Source organism: Diceros bicornis, chromosome 2 (assembly GCF_020826845.1).
Source record: "Diceros bicornis minor isolate mBicDic1 chromosome 2, mDicBic1.mat.cur, whole genome shotgun sequence".
NCBI classification, from domain to species: Eukaryota; Metazoa; Chordata; class Mammalia; order Perissodactyla; family Rhinocerotidae; genus Diceros; species Diceros bicornis.
In genome coordinates, this window is record NC_080741.1 from 20,188,578 (window position 1) to 20,213,120 (window position 24,543).

General features: G+C 40.2%; 1 protein-coding gene across 1 annotated transcript in view; it reads left to right on the forward strand.

Moving 5' to 3' along the window:
- CPNE4 (copine 4) overlaps window positions 1-24,543 on the forward strand; it is a 456,919-nt gene that overhangs the window by 110,005 nt on the left and 322,371 nt on the right. The window contains exon 2 of the mRNA XM_058553151.1: window positions 4,634-4,814. Coding sequence (XP_058409134.1) covers window positions 4,635-4,814 — 180 coding nt within the window. The 5' untranslated portion in view covers window position 4,634. The remainder of the gene's footprint in view (window positions 1-4,633; window positions 4,815-24,543) is intronic.

Below are 24,543 nucleotides of genomic sequence, written 5' to 3' on the forward strand. Positions count from 1 at the left end.
GGCTTAAAACAACACATTTGTTATCTCACAGTTTTTGTGGGGCAGGAGTATGGTCACAGATTAGCTGGATTCTATGTTTCAGGGTCTCACAAGGCTTCAATCAAGGTGTCAGCCAGGGCAGCAGTCTCCTCATAGGTTCAACTGGGGAATGATCCATTTTGAAGCTCAGGTGGTTGTTGGCAGGATTTAGTTCCTTTCAGCATGTTGGAAGGAGGACCTCAGTTTCTTGCTGGCTGTTGGTTGCCTTCAGTTCCTTGCCTCTCCAACATGGCTATTTTATGAAAGCCAGCAAGGGAGAAAGTCTCTTAGCAAGATGATGTTACTGTCTTATGCATTGTAATTGTAGAATTGACATCCCATTGCTTTTGATATATTTTATTGGTTAAATGCAATTTACAGGCACCACCCCACCTGAGGAGAGAGGGTTAAACAAGGGTATAAATACCAGGAAAGGGTCATCTTAGCAGCTGTCAGCCACACCACTGCTGATTTTTCTTCCAGCTGTACTGCTCTAGTTCAGTTCTCTTCCAGGCAGGAAACAGAATCATCTCTGTGAATTCAACAGATTTTAATGGAGGGCTCATTTACAGTGACGTGGGCAGAGTTAAGGGAACTGACAGGGAGGCTGTCAGAGACTAACTACTGTGGTTAAATAGACCCTATTGATAGTCTGCCCAGATTCCCTTTATCAAGTTAGTGCATCCTTCCCCCAATGGCTGTGAGTCTTGGCTGCTAATGGCTTACAGTTGCCCCTTTTCTGGAGAATTGCCTAATAGCTCTCAGCCAATGGTGGGGAGGGAAAAAATCTAAGAGGTTATGCCTCCCCAACCCTAGCATGACTGACTGACATGGGGCTATAAGAGGGTGGACTTCTTTCCTTAAGGTGGGAGCAACCCATTGTACAGTTCATGCTCTAGAACTCCCCTTGGAACCGTGCTGAAGCTGGACTCCTACTGAGACCACTTACTTACTTGCTCCATGCTTACTTCACTTCCTTTCTGTCCTCTGCTCAATTGATCAAGTGCGTCTGAATCCCTGTTTCAGGTTCTGCCTCTTGGATGCCCAACTTAAGACTTGCAGAAGAGGCTGAAGGAGCAAAAGGAGGAAACAGTATTACCGAAGCATAGTGATAGCTGGAGCCTTGGACAGAGTTGCCTGACAGGACCCAGGTCATGTAGGGACTTGGCCACCTCTAAGGATCAGAGGAGGTGTTGGGAAGAACTATGCTGTTCTCTCTCTCTTCTCTTCCCTGGATCTGCATATCTTTAGTCAAACCCAACAGATGTCTTAGTCCATTTGGACTGCTATAACAAAATATCACAGACTGGGTGGCTTATAAACAACAGAAATTTATTTCTCACAGTTCTGGAGGCTGGAAGTCCAAGATCAGGGTGCCGGCATGGTTGGGTGAGGGCCCTCTTCTGGGTCGTAGACTTCTCATTGTATCTTCACATGGTGGAAGGGTCTAGGGAGCTCTGTGGGATCTCTTTTACAAAAGCACTAATCCCATTCATGAGAGTTCCACCCTCATATCCTAATCACCTCCCAAAGGCCCCACCTCCTAATACCAACACCTTTAGGGACTAGGATTTTAACATGAATTTTGAAGGGACACAAACATTCAGACTACAGCAACAGGAAACTAGCCAACAATGAGCTGGCAGTCAAAAGAGGTTAGCCTGTTAGGTCTCTGAGCAGGAGAAGAAGGGAGGAGAATCAGTGGGCAAGAGAGGAATAGATAATAACCAGCATAATAGCCTTAGACAATCACAAACCTTTTTCTTTCCTCTAGTCCAAACATCATATTGGTACCAGATTGATCTTTATCAAATGCTTATTTGATCATGTCCATTTTCCCAGCTCTAAATCCTCCAAGTGTTTCCTATTGCCTAAAGGAATGATCCATAAAATTTCTGAATCATATACCCCATTGGTTAAAAAAAAAATTTCTGAACATGTGCCCCAGTTCATTTATTTGTTTGTTTATAAACTATTTAAATTTACTATCAACTAATAAATAACTCAGAATACTACATACATGTATAATATAGGATATATTATTAATGATTTTGTGTGTAAATCCATATTTCAAAATCCTTCTTAATAATTTTAAGTTACTTTGGACAGCTTTTGGCACATGTGATTAGATTGTCACCATTGTTTTACTATCTGCCTTGTGAATGTGTGAGAATTATCAGCTAATGTGTATGAATCCTCAGACAAACTACTGATTTGAAAGGTGGCTGTGTGTTCTTAGGTGGAGGGTGGTATGCCCAGACTCTGTGGGCTGCAAAGACAGAATGCCTTTAAGGAGTCTAGTAGAACTTTGATCTTAAAGTATTGTAGTAGCAGGAATTCTAAGAGAGTTCCAGTTGGCAGTGGGAGAATGAATGATTTAATCTTGAGAGCAGTCAGATTGCAATAATAATAGCTCCATTTTTGGAGCATCTACTATATACCTGGCATTGTGCTAATGACTTTACATATATTATTTAATCTGCCCATCGAAGCAACTGTTTGAGGTAGGTATTTAGTATGAGCGTGTGACCCTGCTCAAGATCACATGATTAGTGGAGGAGCCAGGATTTGAACCTGGAAGGAACTACGTGTCTCCTTGATAGAGTCTTTTTTTTCTATTACACCTCACAATTAACACTAGGCGTTAGAGAAGATGTCCCATTCTATTGAAAAAGCTTGTGTTCTATAGAAAGGAGGCAGTGGTTCTAGAAAGTGGATGGATGAAAGAAACCAACCTGAAAAGGTACATCTGTGTGATCCCAACTATATGACATTCTGGAAAAGGCAAAACTGTGGAGACAGTAAAAAGATAAGTTGTTGCTAGGGGCTAAGAGGGAGGGAGGGATGAATAGGCAGAGCACAGAGGATTTTTAAGGCAGTGAAACTACTCTGTATGATACTATAATGGTGGATACATGTCATTATACGTTTGTGCAAACCCATAGAATGTACAGCACCAAGAGTGAACCCTAATGTCAACTATGGACTTTGAATAATAATGATGTGTCAATGTAGGTTCATCAATTGTAACAATGTACCACTCTGGTGGGGGATGTTGATAATAGGGGAGGCTGTGCAAGTGTGGGGGAAGGGGGCATATGGGATATCTCTGAACCTTCTTCTCGATTTTGCTGTGAACCTAAAACTGCTCTAAATAAGTAAAGTCTTTAAGATAAAAAAAAAAAAAAGAAAGGGGATGGACGTGGGCGTGAACCTATAAGGATAGGGGCAGTTAGAAGAGATAGTAATGCCTCCCAGAGATAGGAGAGGCCACTCAGAACTACAGAAGAGCAATGTGAATTCCAAGGAGCTGGTTAATGCATTGGGGTAAGCAGAATTCAGGAAGACATTGATTGAAGAATAAGCTGTCCTTGTCACAAAGTTGATAAAGAGTTCACAACATACTTCCAACACTGTGTGAACACAAAGCCATCTTCCCACTGGTCTATTCCTTCTCTCCATTCACTTTTTTATAAATTGCATTTCATATACGCTGTCTTCTATGTTGTTCTAATAACTGGTGTGCTCACTACCTGTAAAAATAGAGAAACAATAATTTGTTAATTGTGCATTTGTGACGTGCATTTTTTATGTATATGAATAAAATTTATTTAAAAATAGAGGGAAAGTATGATTCTATATGGAGGTTGAAATAAATCGAGGGTATTGTCTTATCCACTGTTCCTTGGTAGATTCAAACAATTCTCCAGCTAAGGGTTTTACATGTGGTAAAAATAACATTGGGCTAGGAGATAGAAAACTGACATTCCAGTCCCAGCTCTGCCATCAGAATAATTGTGTGACATGGACAAGGTGCCAATCCTCTCTGAGCTTGAATTTTCTCATATGTAAAAAAACAAATGCCCCAAAGTCCCTATTAATGTTCAGTATGGTAGAAGATAGAGCAACTCTCATCCTCAAACTAATTCAAAATGCATACTGAAACAGAATTGCAACTCCTCCCCAACTGCAACCCCCCCTTAGCTGATATTTTAGAAAACAGATTGGAAAACATTTTCTGAAAAGGGACAGATAGTAAATATTTTAGGCTTTGCAGGCCATGCAGTCTCTGTTGCAACCACTCAACTCTGCAACTGTAGTAAAAGCAACCACACACAATAGGTAAAGGAATGAGCGTGACTATGTTCCAATAAAACTTTATTTACCAAAACGGGTGGCGAGCCAGATTTGGCACACAGGCCATAGTTTGTCTACTCCTCTTCTAGGACATAAGTTTCTGCCATTCAGGGCAATTTCCATTGAGCATATATAGGGAAAAACATATGTTCACAATAATTAGATAAATAGCGCACTAGAGAGTTGGAATGTGAAAGAAAGGAAGGAAATAGGAAGGAAGGAAGGAGAAAAGAAAGAAAGAGATAGAGAGAAAGAGGAAGAAGAATGGAGAGCAAGCGTGGCGAGCCTTGTGAGACAGCTCTGGGAGAGAAAATTCCAGTGACATTTGCCATGAGGGAGGGGCATTGTCAAATACATTCCATATTTGAAGCCGTGTTTTGAACAATTTCCTGAAGGGTGATTGGGGAGGTTTTCTCCATTGACAAATATTATGGTGATTTGTATGTCTTTTTTCCTCTTTTTTTTTTGCCTAAAACAGAATGAAGAAGATGAGCAACATTTATGAGTCGGCTGCCAATACGCTGGGAATTTTTAACAGCCCCTGCCTCACCAAAGTTGAGCTGCGTGTGGCGTGTAAAGGCATTTCCGACAGAGATGCTCTTTCCAAACCAGACCCCTGTGTCATCCTCAAGATGCAGTCCCACGGGCAGTGGTTTGAGGTAGGCTTGTCCAAGGAAATGGACAGAAGCATGGCTGGAGGATTGGTTCAAAAATGTTTTGGCATTTCCCATCTTTAGGTAGTTTATTTTGATGAGATAGAAAATTCTAGAAATGAATATGATCACGATTCTGCTTGTGTCATGATGCTTTGATGTGGCTGTTTTAATGCTGTGGATGTTTTGACATTTACCCTTAGTTTGTATGCTGTTATGGATAGAGTGGCCCCTGGGGAAGGGCAGGGAGGACTGCCTTACCGGGGCCACATCATGCAACATTTATTTTTTGGAGTGAGAACTTAATATTAGCTAAACTTTATTGAGTGCTTGCTTATCAAGTGTCAGGCACTGTTCTAAGTGCTTTATGTAAAATAACTAGTTTAGTCCTCACAACAATCCTATGAGGGCACAGAGACAGATGAAGAAACAGAGACAGAGAGGTTAAGGATTTGCCCAAGATCATCTACCTTGTAAGTGGAAAATCTAGTATCTGCACCCAGACAATGGAGCCCCAAGCCTGAGCTCTTCATTGCTATTTTATACTTTTGGTGGGCACCGGTGTAGTTTTCAGTGGTTTGTGTGGCAATGTTGCATGTTGAATTCTGCAGATGGGTTTTGTTTATTTAAAAGTTGAAAAAAATTGGATGAGGACTGGTTTTTAAGTTTTTGTTTTTTACTATTAGGGACCTGGTCTAAGTGAGCAATGTTTTTAGAGCTCTGGTCTGAGGTGAATGGTGGGATGGGGAGGTGGGGTGTGCAGCAGGGGAGGCAGTTATCATCTCTAAGGGAACCAGGTACTCAGTGGAATTTGAATGAGGGATTTGAAGCTGTGCTGAGTAGAGCAAGAGTAGACAGCTACCTGCTTTGAATCCCTGTAGACAAACTCTTCAAGCCTTCAATGCTTCTCCCGCTTGTCTGCAAATAGCTGGAAGATGCTCCTCTAGGGAATAACGTCTTCCGCCCCACAGCAGAAGGAAGGCTCAAAAGACGCTAGAGGCAGCATTTTGCTTATTCTTACATATGTGATAATAGAGATTGGTGAGCAGATGAAATTCAAGTGAGGAGGCAACATGTGTGGGGGAGTGAATGGCAGATGGGTAGGTTAGGAATCTTAATTTAACTTCAGGCTTACCCAGCACTTATATTATAAACATAAAAGTAGCATTGAAAGGTATCTTAATGTGTAATGTCTTCTTTTCCTTCTAAATATTGTCATTTAGACAATGACTTTAATGGTGGGTTTTATTGTTTTTTATTTAACAAAACTAAGTGGAATGGCAACACTAGAAAAAAGTCACTCTGAATATTAGAGGAAAGGAATTCATCTCCTAATACCCCCTTTACATACTTCAACTATTATTTGTACACATTTCTTTTCGGTCTTTTCCTCCTGGCATTCATATTTTTATGTAATTCTTGTCATATGTGTAAAGTTTTCTTTCCTGACTTTATTACTGACATATTACTATATTTTTTCCATATTGCTATAATATTCATAAGTATAATTTTTAAAGCTGCATAATATCCCATCAAATGGATTTTTTTCACTTTGAAGTTGCTTCCAGAAATACCCTATATTAAATAGTGCTGCAGTGAACATCTTTATGTATAAGGCTTTATCCTTGTTTTTGGGTGAGTTCCTGGGAGAGATTCTGTCAAAGTGGAACTAGTGGGACAAAGGATAGGACACTTTGGGGGTTTTTGATAATATTGCCAACTTACTTTTCCAAAGTGCCCCATTACAGTGTTACTCAGAGCGTGGTTTGCACACAGCTACCAGTCCACAGACTTTTTGTTACCAGTGTACAGTGTACCACACTGTAAATTGATTTCACTGCTTCTTTCATCCAGAAAGTCTTACTCTTTAAAAACAATAATGTCAGCTGAACTTTCAGCATGCTTAGTGATATGGCTGATTTATATTCTGGCACTTTGAAAAGCACTTCTGTAATAAATTTTATACGCTTAACAATATACGTTCAGGATACAATTGGGAAAATATAGCCCATACCAGGTAGCTAACAGAAAGGATTTAATTCAGGTAACTAGTAACAAAGGAGTTGGAAATACTGAGAAACTAAGTAGGGACTGTGAGAGAACCCAAAGATTAACAACAGGAACCCGCTGGGGCTGGCCCTGTGGCCTAGTGGTTAAGTTCGGCACAGTCGGCTTCGGTAGACCAGGTTCAGTTCCTGGGCGCAGACCTATACCACTCACAGCGGTCACTGTGGCAGTGACCCACATACAAAATAGAGGAAGACTGGCACAGATGTTAGCTCAGGGTGAATCTTCCTCAAGCAAGAAGAGGAAGACTGGCGCCAGATGTTAGCTCAGGGAGAATCTTCCTCAGCAAAACAAAACAAAACAAAACAAAAACAGGAACCTGCTACTTTGCTTTGGGAGGAGCAGTAGTGTGCTGAAGCCAGTTTGTATAGGCTAATGAGAGGTGATTGCTAAATATTCAGGAATTTGCAAGCCTGGGCGTGGGTATTTACACCACAGATATTGGCAAACATTTCAAATCAGGGCATTTCCCCCCCCAGAGAGCCAGTTGTTAAACATTTACCAGCACACCACTGGATAACAGGGACAAAAGAAGGAGATAACAGTACTAGAACCAAATAGCTGGGCCACCTAGCTGAAGCTGGATCCGTGGAAGGAGGGCCTATCTGGTGGCAGCCAGAAAGATAGAGGAGATGCAGATAGTGCTGGAAATGCTGCCTGAGAGGGAGACGAGGATACCCTGGCAACTCCCTTCCTGTTGCTCTCTGGTCTCCAGTCAGTGCCTTCCTTTGACCAAACCTTGCTGGAAGCCAGTTGGCAAGGTTTGCAGGGAAAGGGTATATAATGCATATGAGAACAAGAGGTAAATGACCAGCACATAAAACTTCTGACAACTCACAGTAACTTGGAGAATCCTTCACCCTCTCATCAAGTAGTGCACATTTATTTAGTGCTAACACCTACTTTTCAGTACAAGTTCAGAAAGCAGTCCTATGCTGCAAATTAGAAGCACACCTATGCTAGATGTTAGAAGCACCTAACAGTCTATTTAGACCATGTAGCTACTACTATCTTTGTTCAGTGAAGGCTAGCAAACAGGAACAGTGCACTGGGACAAGATTTATTGATGTGTGCATTTTCCTGTATCTACCCCTAGAACATATATGGATTTACAGAGAGGTTTCTATGTACACAATTACAGAATTGAGAGAAAGGCTTGCAGAAGAGAATTCACATGTGCTGTGTCAGTACCCTGGGTGTTTTTGTTGTGGGGAATCTGGTGATTGACTAATTGAAAAAAAAAATAAACTGAGAGGCTAAGCTGATTTGCATACTGAGGAGATTGTTGGGGGTGTCTGGGTGAGAGAGAGAAAAGCATGGTGAACTTATCTTTCAGAGAGATTTTTTTTTTATTGAGTTCATATTGGCTTATAACTGTGTAAATTTCAGGTGTACATTATTATATTTCAATTTCTGCATAGACTACATCATGTTGACCACCAATAGTCTAGTTTTTATCCATCACCATGCATATGTACCCCTTTACCGCTTTTGCCCCCCTCACCCCTTCCTCTTCTGGTAACCACTAATCTGTTCTGCTTATCTGTATGTTTATTTATCTTTCAGGTATGAGTGAAATCATAGGGTATTTATCTTTCTCTATCTGCTTATTTGGCTTAATGTAATACCATCAAGGTCCATCCGTGTTGTCACAAATGGCACAATTTTGTCTTTTTTTTAATTCATTCTCTTTTATTAGATATCAGAAAATTGGTACACAATTAGTAAGCATTTTGATTGTATTCTTCATGGCTCTATTTATTATCAAAAAGGGAAAATGTGGGGTTTTCTTGTAGGTATATGAGAAATATTTATTGAATGTATCTTTTTTTAATTGCAGTAACATTGGTTTATAACATTATATAAATTTCAGGTGTACATCATATTTCAATTTCTGTATAGATTACATCATGTTCCCCACCCAAAGACTAATTACAATCCATCACCACACACATGTGCCTAATCATTCCTTTCTCGCTCCTCCCTCCCCCCTTCCCCTCTGGTAACCACCAATCCAATCTCTGTCTCTATGTGATTGTTCGTTGTTGTTTTTTCTTCTACTTATGACTGAGATCATATGGTATTTGACTTTCTCCCTCTAACTTATTTCGCTTGGCATAATACCCTCAAGGTCCATCCATGTTGTCACAAATGGCTGGATTTCATCGTTTCTTATGGCTGAGTAGTATTCCATTGTGTATATGTACCATATCTTCTTTATCCATTCATCCCTTGATGGGTACCTAGGTTGCTTCCACATCTTGGCTATTGTGAATAATGCTATGATGAATATGAGGATGCATAAATCTCTTTGAATTGTTGATTGGAAATCATATATCCAACAAGTGGTTAAATTTCCAAAATTTATAAAGAACTCATACAACTCAAAAACAAAAAAATGAACAACCCAATCAAAAAGTGGGCAGAGGACATGAACAGATATTTTTCCAAAGAAGATATACAGATGACCAACAGGCACTTGAAAAGATGTTCAGCATCACTAATTATTAGGGAAATGCAAATCAAAACTACAATGAGATATCACCTCACACCTGTCAGAATGACTGTAATGAACACGACAAGAAATAACAAGTGTTGGAGAGGATGTGGAGAAAAGAGAACCCTCATATACTGCTGGTGGGAGTGCAAACTGGTGCAGCCAGTATGGAAAACAGTACGGAGATTTCTCAAAAAATTAAAAATAGAAATACCATATGATCCAGCTATCCTGCCACTGGGTGTTTATCCAGAGAGAATTTTAAAGTTTGGCAAAAGAGAGGCTGTCTTGATCAGCATCACCCAATAGAACTCCCTGCAATGATGGAAATGTCCCCTATCTGTGCTGTCCAATAAGGTAGTCACTAGTCACATGTGGCTGTTGAGCACTTGAAAGGTGGATTGTGTAACTGAGGAGTTGAAAATTTTAATTAGCTAATTTTAATTATTTTAAGGGTAAATGTAAATAGCTAGCATGATTCCAAAATATCTTTGATGTGCTAGAGAATTTGTCTGGGTTGGGAGAAGAGGAAAGGGGGTTTGTAAAAATGTTACTGTAGGCTATTAATTTTATAGCTTCAATATTTTTGGGGGAGATGTAACTAGAGATTGACGTTTCTTTTTTATTACTTGTGATTGCTGGCCTGTGCTTTTTGTAATGGAATTCCAGCAGGGAAAGGGCCCTGTGGTGCCCTAGTTTATGACTCAGGTTACTACTACAATGTTAGAACTACCTTCAGATGGCCTTCCTGTATGGAGAGGAACTGTTTGCTCTTTTAATTGGCTGTAGCCTGTTAGCAATGGAAGAGAACATTTGACATCTAAAGTGGATCGTAGAAATGTAAGCCTGATTTTTAGACTCAAAAAGACCTACAATCTGACCTTCTGTGCTGTTCCTAGTATTAAGAATCAATGAGGATAAATCTGTATACCTTTGAAATACTGGAAATCAGTTGTTCTGAGATGCACAGCATCAGATTGTTGCTCTTTGCAGACCAGCAGGGTTGGGGATGTATGTCCAAGGACTGAGAAGACAGAGAGGGTGCTTTTGTTTCTTCTCAGAATATGGACATGGGATCGTGTTTTTATTGGGTGAAATTTTCACTACATTTTTAATGGCCGTGGTTGTAGCTATCACAAAGCAGCAAAAAAGAAAACTCGTAGCTTGGAAAAACATTGCAAACTGAGAGTTTCAGACCTCTATTTAATTTACCTAATTTAGAATCATACCCATTTTTTAAAATCCCCCCTGCACCCACTCCTGGCCATATAATGGCGACAGTATATGGTGTAGTTCAGTGTAATGATAATTTAGAACATATTTCATTTTCCAATGAGAGTGGAAATAATTTCCTCCTGCCTTCTAGTGAGTACTGATGTGTTCACTAACTCCTGGAACTAAACATTATATCCAAGTGGGATAAATTAACACTTCTCAGGGACACAAAAGGCAATGGCCCTTGTGAACTAAAGACTTGTATTAAGTTTCCTGGAGCATATGCTCTATCCCCTGGGCACGCTGGATGTTCTCCATGAAGCAGAGCTAAGCTCGTGATGCCATGGCCCTGGGCAGCGGTCCTATAAATGGCAGAGGACTTGTCCTCATCGGCAAAAGCCAAAGTATTCCCCACAGTGCTAGGATCTTGCTCCAATCACCTTTAATTCCATTTTTCCATGTAATTTTAATACACAGTTATTGACCTCCTCCATAGGAAGCCCTAAGTAATTCTGAGGACTAGTTACTCTTGGATCAATTCCATGTGAAAACATGTTATGATGAATCATGTGCTTTGGTGGATTCTTGGTAATAATAATAATTGTGAGTAATAATTAGTGTGGTTATATTTAACACATTGATTATCAGTGGACACTAATGCAAGGTTATTATTGTTTATAATAATAATGATATATCCATACAGCACTTTATATTCACAAAGCCCATCTACTTAATTTCATTTGCTTCTCATAACATCTCTGTGCAAAGGTGGCACAGACATTGAAATTAAACCCAGCGTGTGTTGAGTAACATGAAAGAGACATGGTTTGTGTCCTCAAAGACCTCAGAGTCCAGTAGAAGAACTCACCCCGTCTTAAAGACAGAGGGCTGTACTCAGAGGGTCATGTGACCACGAGAAAGAGGGCTAAAAACAAGGTTCTGGGGCTGGCCCTGTGGTGCAGTGGTTAAGTGTGCATGCTCCACTTTGGTGGCCTGGGATTTACAGGTTCAGACCCTGGGCGCTCACTGATGCACCGATTGTCAAACCATGCTGTGGCGGCGTCGCATATAAAGTCGAGGAAGACAGGCCTGGATGTTAGTCTAGGGCCAATCTTCCTCAGCAAAAAGAGGAGGATTGGCATCGCATGTTAGCTCAGGGCTGATGGTCCTCATCATAAAAAAAAAAAAAAAAAAATTTCCTGACTTAAATTGCTTCCTTTCCTTTAATGTGCGGTGGGTAGACCATCTCAATGGTGCCTAGGCTACCTTTATGTGGAGTGGGGCTAAAAATCAGTCACTCTTCCATCCCTCCATTATTTTCCATCTTTCTCCCCACTCCCCACCTACCCAGATGTAGGGCTTGGTTGCCATATGATCTAGCATCCTTGCTAGCAGCACAGAAGGGGAAATATGGGTCCATGGTGGTGGACTTGCCCACTCCCAAAGAAGTAGGCTCTGAAGTTTTTCAGCAATTCCTTCTTGGCTAGTGGGCTCATGGCAGAGTTCTGTGGAACAAGTCCCTTTCATGCTTACAACAGCAGTGAGCCATCAACCTTTTGTGTATCTAGCCATGAGGATGCTCCATGAGGACCCCAAAATAGGAGTTTCATCTGTACCTGAGAAGTCAATTTTCCATTGCTCCAAAGTGCTAGAATTTTATGAAAATGAGTCATCCAATATGAACATTTAGTTGATGCCTTAAAGTAGACATCCATATGTGTTGATACCAGCTATGTATTAGTCATTCTACATATATTCTTTCTTATCCTCAAAACTACCCTGCAATGTAGACTTTACTAACCAGGTAAGGAAACAGACTTAGGCAGAATTAATAAATTGCCCAAGGTCACACAACTAGTAAATAGTAAAGTTGGAATCTGGTTGATTCCAAAACCTGTGCTCTCTCCACTTTACCAAAGCTTTTGCTGCACACTTGAAGCTGGAAGCCTCTATCTAGTCTCCAGCCATACTTTTGCTTGGCTTTCATGGTGTTTAAACAAGTTTTATACTGGTTGCCAAAACTAAAAGATCAGGAGATTTTTCACAAAGCTCCAGATTTCTGATTTCTTTTGAGTAACTGGAAAATCTGGCAACATGGTGCCTTTAATCTTTGTGAAACGATGAGCTGGAGATGGTTAGCAGCTGCTGATACCCACAGTATGAGTTTGTCCTCGTGCTTCCTACTTGTCAGCCTGCTTCACACACTTGCCCAACTAGAATGACCCCTGGAGTTTTTTGAGTTTAGACTACATTCCTGCGCCCCCTGGGCTGGTCTCTGAAACATAGCTAACCTCTCAATTGTGGACACAGACAAGAGCTGAAAAATGAAAATTAAGTCAATTAAAGCATTCCCTCTGGATATCACAAACAAGCTCCTTTCTCAAAATATTTTCTGTTCACACTTGGCTGACTTGCAGCATTTCGGTGGCTAACACCTAGCATGACAGATGATAAAAAACAACAGTTTTCTTCAGTTGTTCACAAAGTTTCCACTACAGTTTCACATCAAACTCCCATTTGGGAAAACTTTGATGTTGCTTTCTACCTCCCCCTTAACACGTCCTTAATGAGATTAATATTTTTCTTTAAAAAAAAAAGAAAAGAAAGTTGATTTTGGTGATATTAGAAACCTTACCCCTAGCACTGACAGAAAGGGAAACAAAAGGAAATATTAGAACCAGAAAATATTTCCTCCCTGCTCCCCAAGGTCAGAGACTGTGACCAGAGACTGTGGTTGCATGATGTTCACTCTGCACTTGGTTGAAGGGAAAGAAGATTATTGGGTTGCATAATATGTGACTAAGTGGCTTTCTTATCATTGAAATCTCAAAATTGTCAATATCATGATGTCTGAGAGCAGAATTGCACAAGATGGGAAATTTCGGGCTGCAAATGAGGAAAAAGCAATTTGAACTGAAATCTTGTGTTCACTATTAATTCTCTTCTGTGCCCTGAGATGATTTATCAGCTGGAAGAATAATGTGTGGCCTCCTGCAGAGAGGAAAGCACCGTGACGTGGGCTTCACTGCCTCCTTAGCTTGAAGAATTGCCAAGCCACACTCTGGACATTCAGACTCAGTGTTGGTCACCAGGGTTTTTTATAATGTACCTTGAGTCCCATGATGAGTATTTGAAAGATGGAATTTTCCATCTTCCATCTTCCATCTTTCATCTTCAGGTCGGGGAAGGAGCTTGAGGAAGCATCTATGATTTAGAGCCCTCTGCCTCTAGCTCGAACCACCTTCAGCATCTTAAAGGAGATGTTTTCAACACAGTTCTTGGGTGCCTATTTTAATGTTTAACTAGACTCACTGTTGATAATCATCTCCTTAAGAAAATCATCTTTATAATTTCAATCTGTTTAATCTTTTTTATTAATTTTAATGGTGGTTTATTAATAATGATACCTTAAGTATGTTGAGAGTAGTTATAAAATGTATCAAGTAATCTCCAACACTTTATATGTGTTGTTTAATTTTCAAAACCACCCCACAAATTGGGCTCCATATATGTTTTATATAGAGGCATAGAAGGGTTAAGTAGCTTGCTCAAGGATCACACAAGTAGTAAGTAGAGGAGCTATGACAAATTGAACCCAGACTGTCTGATGCCAGAAATGTGCTTCCACTCTCTTTCACTGTCCTCCTCTGAGATGAATGAGTACTGTTTGCTGAGTGTCTGCTGTGGGCCATGAGCAAAGTCTTTACATGCATATTCATGTAACCCTCATGATGGAGTTGGAAGACAGAAACTGTGATTACCTATTTTACAGGTGAGAAAACTGATACTCACATAGGAAAAGGACAAGTCCAAGGGCACAAGACTAGTAAGAAGTGGTATTAGGGTTTGAACTCAGATCTTTGAGTCCACAGTGCCCGTGTTGTTTCCATGACTCTGCACCTCTCTTATCCTGGCCTCTGTGGAGGTAGAGTAACGCCACATAATGCTACTAGTCTTTAAAATGAACATGTTTTCCTCATTTCAGACAATTCAAGCACTTATTTTTTAATAGAAATTAAATTTGTTTGGGGGAACACTTGAAACATCCTCCTCATCCCCAATTTATATGGTTTCAGCCCGACCTCCTAACGGTTCTTAAGGGTGCATGGCACAGGAGTTCAGAGCTCAGACTATGAAGCTGGACTGCCTAGATTTAAGTCCTAACTCAGCCACTATTAGCTGTGCCAATGGGCAAATTACTCAAACCTTTCTGTGCCTCAGTTTCCTCATCTATGAAATGAGTATCATAATGGTACCTACCTCATGAGGGCCATTATGAGGATTAAATGAGTCAGTACATGTAGAGTGCTTGGGACAGTGCCTGGTACCGCAGAGTGAGTGCTCAGTAAGTGCTGTGATTATAGAACCTGTGTTATTTTTGGAGAAATCTTTTCTAAATAAAGATGTGCGATTTAGTCCCCAAATTTTCTGGAGACTAATGCTATTAAAAGAGTCCTGTGGCTAAAGTCATATCTGGAGGTCACTGGTGAAGTAGATTCTGGGATGCTGAAGCTCTGACCACTTTATTGATTTTGCATCCCCAATATCTACCACAGTGCCTGCCACAGTGGATGCCTGTAATTCAGTGGTTAGATGGATTTCATTTCCCTGTTCCACTTCCCCATGTTCACCCCCAAAGACACTTGGACTTTTGAGGACCATCCTGTATCCCATTCAGGAGAATAAGAACTCACTAGAATTCAGCCACACCGCTAGGCTCATCCCTTTCACATGGAAGTAGGATTATGGGTGTCTGAGGCAAGAAGTTTGATCTAAAAGGGTTTTGTTTATGTGTTTGTGTGTAAACTATACACATAGCAGTTGTGACTGTGTTGAATGGGGTTATGAGATGATGCTTGAAGTGGCAGTTTCCTGCCACTCAGGGATGAGGACTATGGACTAATTCGTAACCAGCCTCTGTTAGCCTTAATTTTCCTTCCTTACATCTTTTTGGATTTAAACTTCATGTTCCTCTTCTTTTCTTCTCTCCTCCTTTCTTCTTATAGAGAAGGTGAGGCAGGGAGAGGCAAGGAGGGCACTGTAGCTGCGGTTAGTGTTGGGAACCGGGGCCTCACTGCCTCTTCTCTTCTCCACCCCAGGCTCCATCTCTGTTTATCCTCCTCCTGAGTCTCTCACTGAGACGATATGGAGAACACAGTGAATTGTTTGCTAAAACCCAGCTTCCTTCCACCTGGTTTTCTCTTCTGTCTGCTTCAAAAGCAACTGAGTATAGACGGGGTAGCAAGTTTTTCTTGTTGGCTCTCAGGGATTGAGTGGGTTTTTTTTTGAAGCCATAGAAATTCCTGGAATGAGAATGAAGTTCTTCAGTGTCTTTATTTGAACCTTAGGACAGAAATAGTTCTCAACTTCCCCATTCTGAGTCACCAAGATGTTTGCTTTCAAGACTTCCAAATAGTTTTCTGGGGAGAGCCTAGTTACTTCAGAGGTACTGCAAACATTTGTTTGAAGTATAAATATAATTTTTTGCTTTTTACCAACTTTAATGAGGCAATATGCATATAAAATGCATCAGTATGCATCCATTTTAGATGTTCAGTTGGATGAGTTTTGACAAATGTAATCACACTTAGGTAACCACTATCCCAATCAAGATATAGGGCAGTTCCTAAAATATGTTTTAATATTTAAAATATATAAGAGAAAACAACACAGATACTTAAATTTCAACACATCAGAAACCACTAACTCTCAGATGTGTTCTCATTGTTGACATTGTAAGTGACAGAAATTTAAACATATAAAATAAAAATATCACTTTTAACTGTTAAGTATATTGGGATTCTGTGGAAGATTTTGTTTTAAAAGGGGAAAATATGGTTCAATTGCGAAAAAAATTTGAAAACTCAGAGACAGAGTGCCGTAAGAAGACAAATAAACTGAGAGCTGGTTTAGCTCAGAATCAGACTAAAGTGTTTATGGCGTGACTCACCAGACCTCAGTCCAACCTGAAACCACTCTGCCTGACAGCCTAGGGAGCTGTCGTAGCAGTGGGGCCTGATCTGAAGGCAGTTTGGAAACAAGGCCGAGGTCTACCACATGTTAACTGTGTGACCTTGGATAGTCACTTAACATCTCTGAGCCTCCCGTACTGTCTCATGTCTAAATGGTTGTTAGGATTAAATGATTGGCTGGCAGGATAGTGCAGTGGCTAATGCTCTAGACTCTGGAATCAGACCGTTTGGGTTGTCTGTGTGATCTTATGCAAACGCCTCAACTTCCCTGGGCCTGTGTTTTCAACATCTGTAAAATGGAGGTAACAATAAAACCTATTCCATGGGTATATTATAGGGATGAGATGAGATGATACTTAAGAATTGCTTACCATAGTACCTGGTGCATAGTGAGTGCTTAATAAATATTACATGTTATTAAGTTTAAAGGAGATAATGCATGCAAAACTAATGTGGTTAGCACATTGTCTAGTCCTCGATATATAGGATATTATCAGATGATACCTGTATTGAAGTGTGTTGAATGCTACAGGCAAGTTTTTGGTCTTCTGCCCAGCCCAAGTATTTTTGGTCCCATTTGTCTGTGTAAAATAAGAAAACTTTCAGTAAGAAAATTTAACAGGTCTCAAAGTTTCTGCCAAGTCTCTGACTAACCACTTTGATTGATCTGTTTGGGCTCCCCCAGTAGGGAATTATCTAAGCCTCCTTATCCTCTGCGCTCTCTGCATTTTGAAGAAGATGAATAGACTTGGAGCAACGTCGTTCGTGTTGTCTAATCTGTGGGCGGGAATCAGAGAGGCCGTGCTGATAACCTCACCTTTCCATCTTTGCTTCTGTGCCAACATCAACCGCCACTGTTTGGCAGTATTAGAAGAGAAGTGACAAGAAAATTCTTCCCTTCTGGAAACTCCTGATGTTCTCGAGGTCAGTTTACAGGCTAATTAAATATTTTATCTTGATTCAAGCTCAGAAATGTTCAACTCCCTATCTTGGCTAGTCTGTTTTCAAATACTTGGTATTTCAAGAACTTCCTCTCCTCTGAGAATTTAGTCTTAGATATTTTCTTCTTGAGTGTGAAGACTAGTTCTTCTTGTTGAAAGATTACAGTTGTGGAACTGTGTATTAAAGCAAGAAAATCTGGTGCCTTTTACACGCCCCCCCCAGCTTTGAATTCTAGTCTTTTCAAAACAACTTCTGAGAAACTGGGATGTGTTGGGGGGACCTATTTAAGCCTGCCACCATTGAAGATTTGCTTCTTCCAGTTAATACTGTTGCATAACAGTTACCCCAAAATCTAGCAGCTTAAAGCAACCATTTTGTTAAGCTCGTGGATTCTGTGCATCGGGACCTCAGACGAGGCACAGTACAGATGGCTTATCTCTGCTCCACAGCGTCCGGGGCCTCAGCTGCGAAGACTAGAAGTCTGGGGGTGATTTAAGGCTGGGGTTCCAAATCATCTGAAGACATCTTCACTCTCATGTCAGGCTAGGACTTCCGACTGGAGCGTCTGCATGTGGCCTTCCATGCCTGGCAGTCTCGGGAAGAGTGTCGAATGTTTGCCATAGTGTTAAACCGTGGACTATACTTGGAAATGTTAGTTAACTAAGGAGCATGATCTTATTATCACCTGATCCTATCATTACCTTAGAGGATGTGGATAGGAGGAATGTAGGCATATTTCTAATCCCAAATCCCATTCAGGGTGCTTGTCTTAGAAGCTTGAAAGATGCAAATCTAGAACTTGTAAAAGGAAAAACTTCCTACTGTCAATGTTAAACTTAAGAAATGCGTGACCTCAAGAAGTACAACAGGAGGAAAATGTAAGCTGAAGTCTCTCCTGGTTTTAAACAGCAGTTTTAAGAATAATATATATGCTACCACTGCTAGATATGACAAAGGAGGAGAACAAAAAACAAGAGCAGCTAGTATCTGCAGAGCCCTTCCACATTTTTTAAATTGATTCCTCACAATAGCCTATTGAAGTCAGTACTATTATTTTCATTGCCAATTTACATAAAGATGAGAGAACTGAGATTCAGAGATGTCATGATAACATTTCCAAGGTCATATAGTCAGTGTGTGTGGAACCTGCTCTCTAACATCCTCTCACTTCAGATTTCAGACCCTTTAGTCACACCCTGAGCCCACTCCTGCTGGAGTCCATTATTCCAAGTTCTGCCTCCTTCTTAGAAACCAATGCACCCATGGCTGTGGGAGCTGCTGAAGCACAAACACAATTCCCTCCATCCCTTTGCTACTTGATCCTTTTCTTGCCCGCTCCCTACCTGCTACCTTGAAATTTGCCCAACCACGTTTTCCAATCCTAATAAATATTTTCCACAATCATTTACTAGCAAGAGAGCAGTTCATCCTGTGGGGAACCATGATTCACCTACCAGCCCAGTAACAGGGCACATGTGAATGGTTCATTTTTTGATTTATTCAGCAAACATTTATTGAATTCCTACTATGTGCCAGGCACTGTTCCATGGGCTGGGAATACAGCAGGGAACAATACACGGCCCCAGCTTTCGTGCTAGTGGAGAGAATAGAAAATAAATAACAAACATGTAATCTATTGCCAGGTAAAGGTAAGTGCTATGAAGAAAAATGAAGCAGGGAAGAGGGTGGAGAATGATGGTGGGGGCAGTAGTTTAAAAATTGTGGTTAAGGAAGGCTTTTCTGAGAGAGCAATATTTGCACAGAAACTTGAATGGGTAAGGGAGTGAGCCATCTGGATATAGGGAAAGAGTGCTCTAACAGAAGGATGAGCAGAGGCCATGACACGGGCATTTACTTGGCCTATTTAAGGAATACAGGGAGGCAAGATGGCTAGAGAGCCATGGGATAAGACGGCAGGACTGAGAGGAAATGATGTGGGAGATGCAACTAGGAGCTATATTGTGTAGCGCCTTACAGGCCATGGTAGGGATCCTGGACTTTATTCCAAATGTGATGGGGGAGGGGCTTTGGAAGGCTTGGAGCAGGAAGTGATTTGCATTTTAAGAGATAACACCGTTTGCTGTGCCAGACAGGATACAGAGACAAGAGCAGATGCTGGAGACGACTCAGGAGCTACTACATTTGTCCAAGTGAGAGATATAATAGTTTGGATTAGGTGGTAACCATGGAGAGGATGAGAAGTGGTTGGAAATGAGATGTATTTAAAAAGTAGGTTCTATAAAGTGTACTGATGTATTGGATGTAGGGTATGAGAAAAAGAAAGGAATCAAGAATGATTCCAGAGGTCTGAGCAACTGGGTGAGTGATGATGGATAATGCTGGGGAAAGAGCAGATTGTATCAATAATTCTACGGTGAACAAGCCTCCAGTGGTGAGAGACAGTGTGGTGTACTTGTACAGTGTGATTCTGGTTACAGACTGTCTATATTTGAATCCCAGCTCTATTATTTACCAGCTGTAAGATCTTGCACAAGTCAATTACCTCCATTTTCATATTTGTATAATGGGGACAATAAAATTACCTATATTGTAGAGTCGTTTTGAGGATTTAACACACAACAGTGCCTAACACTTAGAATTATATAACTACTAGCCATCAATGTTATTATTAATGTAATTCTGCGAACAATTATGGTTGTTTTCTTAGGGGAAGAGTTGGGTCAAATGATATACACATATTTTACATTTTTTAAATTATCCGTTTGCCTATCTAGAATGATCATACCAATACATTCTTACCAGCGATCTGTGAGATGCAAAGGAGGAAATTCTTTTAAAAAGATTTTAGAGGCCGGCCCCATGGCTTAGCAGTTAAGTGCTCGAGCTCTGCTACTGGCAGCCCGGGTTCGGATCCTGGGCACACACTGACACACGGCTTCTCCGGCCGTGCTGAGGCCGCATCCCACATACAGCAACTAGCAAGATGTGCATCTATGACATACAACTATCTACTGGGGCTTTGGGGAGAAAAAAGGAGGAGGATTGGCAGTAGATGTTAGCTCAGGGCCAGTCTTCCTCAGCAAAAAGAGGAGGATTAGCACGGATGTTAGCTCAGGGCTGAACTTCCTCACAAAAACATAAAAAAAAAAAAAAAAAAAGATTTTAAATATTTGGTGTTTAATATATAGGCTCCCCAGACCTTTCTCATCCACTCTTGCCCCAGTCACAAAATGAGTAATTCCTTGGTTTGGCATGACTTAAGTTCACTTAAGTGGTTCTAATCACACTTCTGTTCTTCTCCTTCCAAAATTATCTTTATATTAATGTGTATATTAATTATTCATATAGTAATATAATATGACTGATATAGTAATAAAATACCAATATAAAACATAACTAATTATTAACATGTTTTTATTAAGATACAGTGTGTGTGTGAGTTTGCAAGAGAGCGAGAGCGTGCATGAGAGAGATGTGGGGGGTGTGTGTGTGTGTATTAGAACTGAAGCATGAATCCAAACATCTCTAGGTTGTCATCTTTAATTCTGAACGATCATTGTACTTGATGCTGTTCTTTATTTAAAGAGAGGAAGAGAAATTGATTTAATAGCCTGTCACATTATACAACACCAGAAGAACTTGGGAAGAGAAAGCACTCTGGTATTCTTAGTGGGAAGAAAAATATTGTGACAGCTCCATGGAGAAATCTTTGTGCAGAGAGAACTGGTAGAAATTATGGTGATGAGTTGAGGATCTTAGGAAAATATACTGCTTCCATGGAATAAATTTGACCACTACACCATAGAGCTCTGTATTATAGCAGGTTATTTCCCTCTCTTATATAAGGGGAGTAAGAAAATAGAAACTCCAATTGTTCCTTCTGTTTTTCTCATTCCTTAAAATTAATTTATTCCATCATCATTTTCTCTGGGGGTTTCTAAAATATTCTATTTAACTGAGGTGGGACAGAATAATTGCAAATCATGATAATATGATAGAATTGTAAAATTTAATCAAGAGAGTTTAATATCTTAGTGTTCAACTCTGGCATCCTGGAGAAGTCAGTTTGTACTTTAGTGAGCAAATAATGTTAGAGAATACTATCCTCCAGCCACCAAGAAGATGCCTGTAGTTGAACAAGTTGGGTTTATTGCTCTTTGTCACTAGAGAGAACACCCTCCGTGGGCACCTGTGAGGCATCTTAGTAAGAGAGTTTAAGAAAGGACTTACAGAATTTGGGCTATTGTTAGGTGTTTTTGGGAGAAATTAAGGAAGGACGGCTTTATGCTGGATTGGATAGTTTCAAGAAGCCAGGACAATTCTGTAATTAAGTGCCTTAATAGATCTTATCTAGGAGGAAAGGCTAGACCAAGGCTAAAGCTGTAATGGGAAAAGAAGCCACAGTCACTCATTTTAACCAGGGTGGGGGATGTTTGGTCATTTTTGTGGTTGGACAGTGTTTATATTTTTGTCTGATTCAAGCCTGATTACAGAGCAGTCCAGTTTTTGTCTTGCTCCGTTATGGACACACAGTAGCCTTGTGTTATGTTGTTCTATGAAAATTTTTTGCTCAATAGAACACTAAAACCTAGCTGTATATGCCAGGCCAGCTCCTAGCAATGCCATGGCCTAGCTGATGACAAGTCAGTTCACCAAGTCAGCTCCCAGATGTCAGGGGCTGCTTTCCTCTTGCTCAGAGTGAAACCCAGAAGTTAAGTGGTTCTATTTAAAAAACATCTTAACAATGCACCGACTTGTTGGCTAAGCAAAATATCAATCCTGACAAGTCTTGAATCCAAATAAAAAGACCTTTTATTTCTCAGCTCTCCTTATTATCCAAAAAATGATATTTATGATGTTCGATGTACATAGATTCTATAAGTTGATTTTTCTCCTTCAATTTAACCCCAAATCTCCCTTCTACTCTATCTCCCTGATCTGTTAGAGGGAAAAGTCCTGGGGGCTCTTTTGAAGACATTCAAGTTTCTGCTCATTTCTCCTATAGAAAGCTCTTTAAGAAATACCCCGAATCCATCAGACAGGGCATGAGTTTTCACAAGATCTCTAGACAGGAGAACTTTTTTTTTAAATGAGGCAGATTAAGCCAGCTCCCAGTTGTGTTTTAGAGAAAGTTATTTTCCAGAAGTTCTATATTGTAAGCATCACCTGGTTGCTGACATTCATTCAACAAATGGCTATTGAATACCTACCATATGCCATGCACCCTCCTTGCCACTGGATATGAGAATGGACAATTATGGTCCCTGTCTTCATAAAACTCATATTTCTTAAGGGATGAAAAATGTCTGAACCAAAATATTCTTTAAAAGCTTGGAGGAGTCAGAGAAAAGTATATTCAACTCTAGATTGGGAAGAGGAGCCAGGGAAGATTTTGTAGAGAAGATGCTACTTGAACTAGATCTTAGGTAATAAGTCTGCCAGGTAGACAATATAGGGAATAACATTGTTTAAAAAGGGAAAATTATGCTATGTTCAAAGAAAGAACAACCCCTCCCAATCTCCAAACTTTGATAATTCTGATGATAAATGGTTCTTGATAGGACTTTATGAAAGGACCATCATCTCCTTGGCTAGAGCTCTGCCTAAGCCATACCCCCAGAAGAGAATATCTCTTCTATTTTTAAAGACCTTTTGAGAAGGGGCGTCCACAGTCATCCTAGGAGGCTGATGAGTTTTGAGTCACAGAGGCTTATTAGCACAGATGGTATTCAACAGCTCTCGGTGGGGAGAGGAAGGGACATTCCAGGAGAGACCAGGGGCCAGTTTTGAGAGTTTAATCCTTTGAACAGAGAATAACCCTGTTGAAGCCTTGAGCTTGAATTAGATTGCTTATGTGCCAGCCTTTTCCCATGAATATACCACAGGAGACTGGATGTGGTAATGTCAGATGAAACACCTGACTTCTTTGACATCATGAGATCTTAAGGAACAATGGGCAAGCTTAAGAAAATATTTATTAATGGAAATAGATTTATGTTAGTCACAAGATTTCAGCCTTAGTCACACACAGCCTTACTCATATACTCTCTTATAGTGTTTCACACTCACTTCACGCACTTCACTTTATCAGATTTTTCTCTTAGACAATCTGACATACTCCGTGTGGTTTACACTCACTGACTAACTCTAACAAACACTCTGTGTTTTTTACAAACACACACACATGCTTATACACTTTTAGATTCAATTCATAGTTAAGTGTGGTGAGTGGGCCTACCAAATGAAAGAAGTCAAACAGTAGGAGACAGTCTCAGTTGTACTTTTGATGGACTCTTCCAGAATAAACAAATAAATTTTCTAAGTGTTCTTTATTCAGGAACTTAGGGTGGGGCAAGGGAAGATCCTTAAGGGCAAGACTTTTATCTGGCTCACTCATCACTGAATCTCCAGCTTCTGGAACAGTGTCTGGTACCTGGTAGGCACTAAACAAATATTTGAATGTATAGATGAATGAGGTTTCCTCTTGGTTGTAGAGATTGTTGATGTTTCATTAGTGCTGAATTTGAAGTTCTTCTATAGAGATCAGTGTACCCTATCTAGTTGTAGCACATTCGTTCTCAATGGAATACCTTATTTCTTGAGAGTAAATGAGTTGAAGATATGTCTTCTTGTTATTGGAATCATCTAATTGATGTGAAATTGTGTTCAAGTCTGTCTTTGGAGGTATGTCCTCTGATAATTATTTTAGGTAAACTTTTTATTTTACAAATCATAAGTGTACAGCTCAGGATTTTTTTAGAAAATGAACCCAATTGTAAAACCAGCACCCAGATTAAGAAACAGAACATTGACAGTACCCTAGAGCCCCTCTTGGGCCTGCTTCTGTTCACTACCCCTCATCATGTGCCAGGAGTAACCACTATCCTGACTTCTAACAACACAGATTGGTTTGGCCTATCTTTGACTTTTATACAAATAGAGCATGCAGATGTACTTTTTAGTGGCAGGCTTCTTTCATTTAGCATTATATTTGTGAGATTCCTGGTGTTGCATATGGTCTGGTTCACTCATTCTCATTGCTGTATACTCTTCCATTGTATGGATATACTACAACTGATTT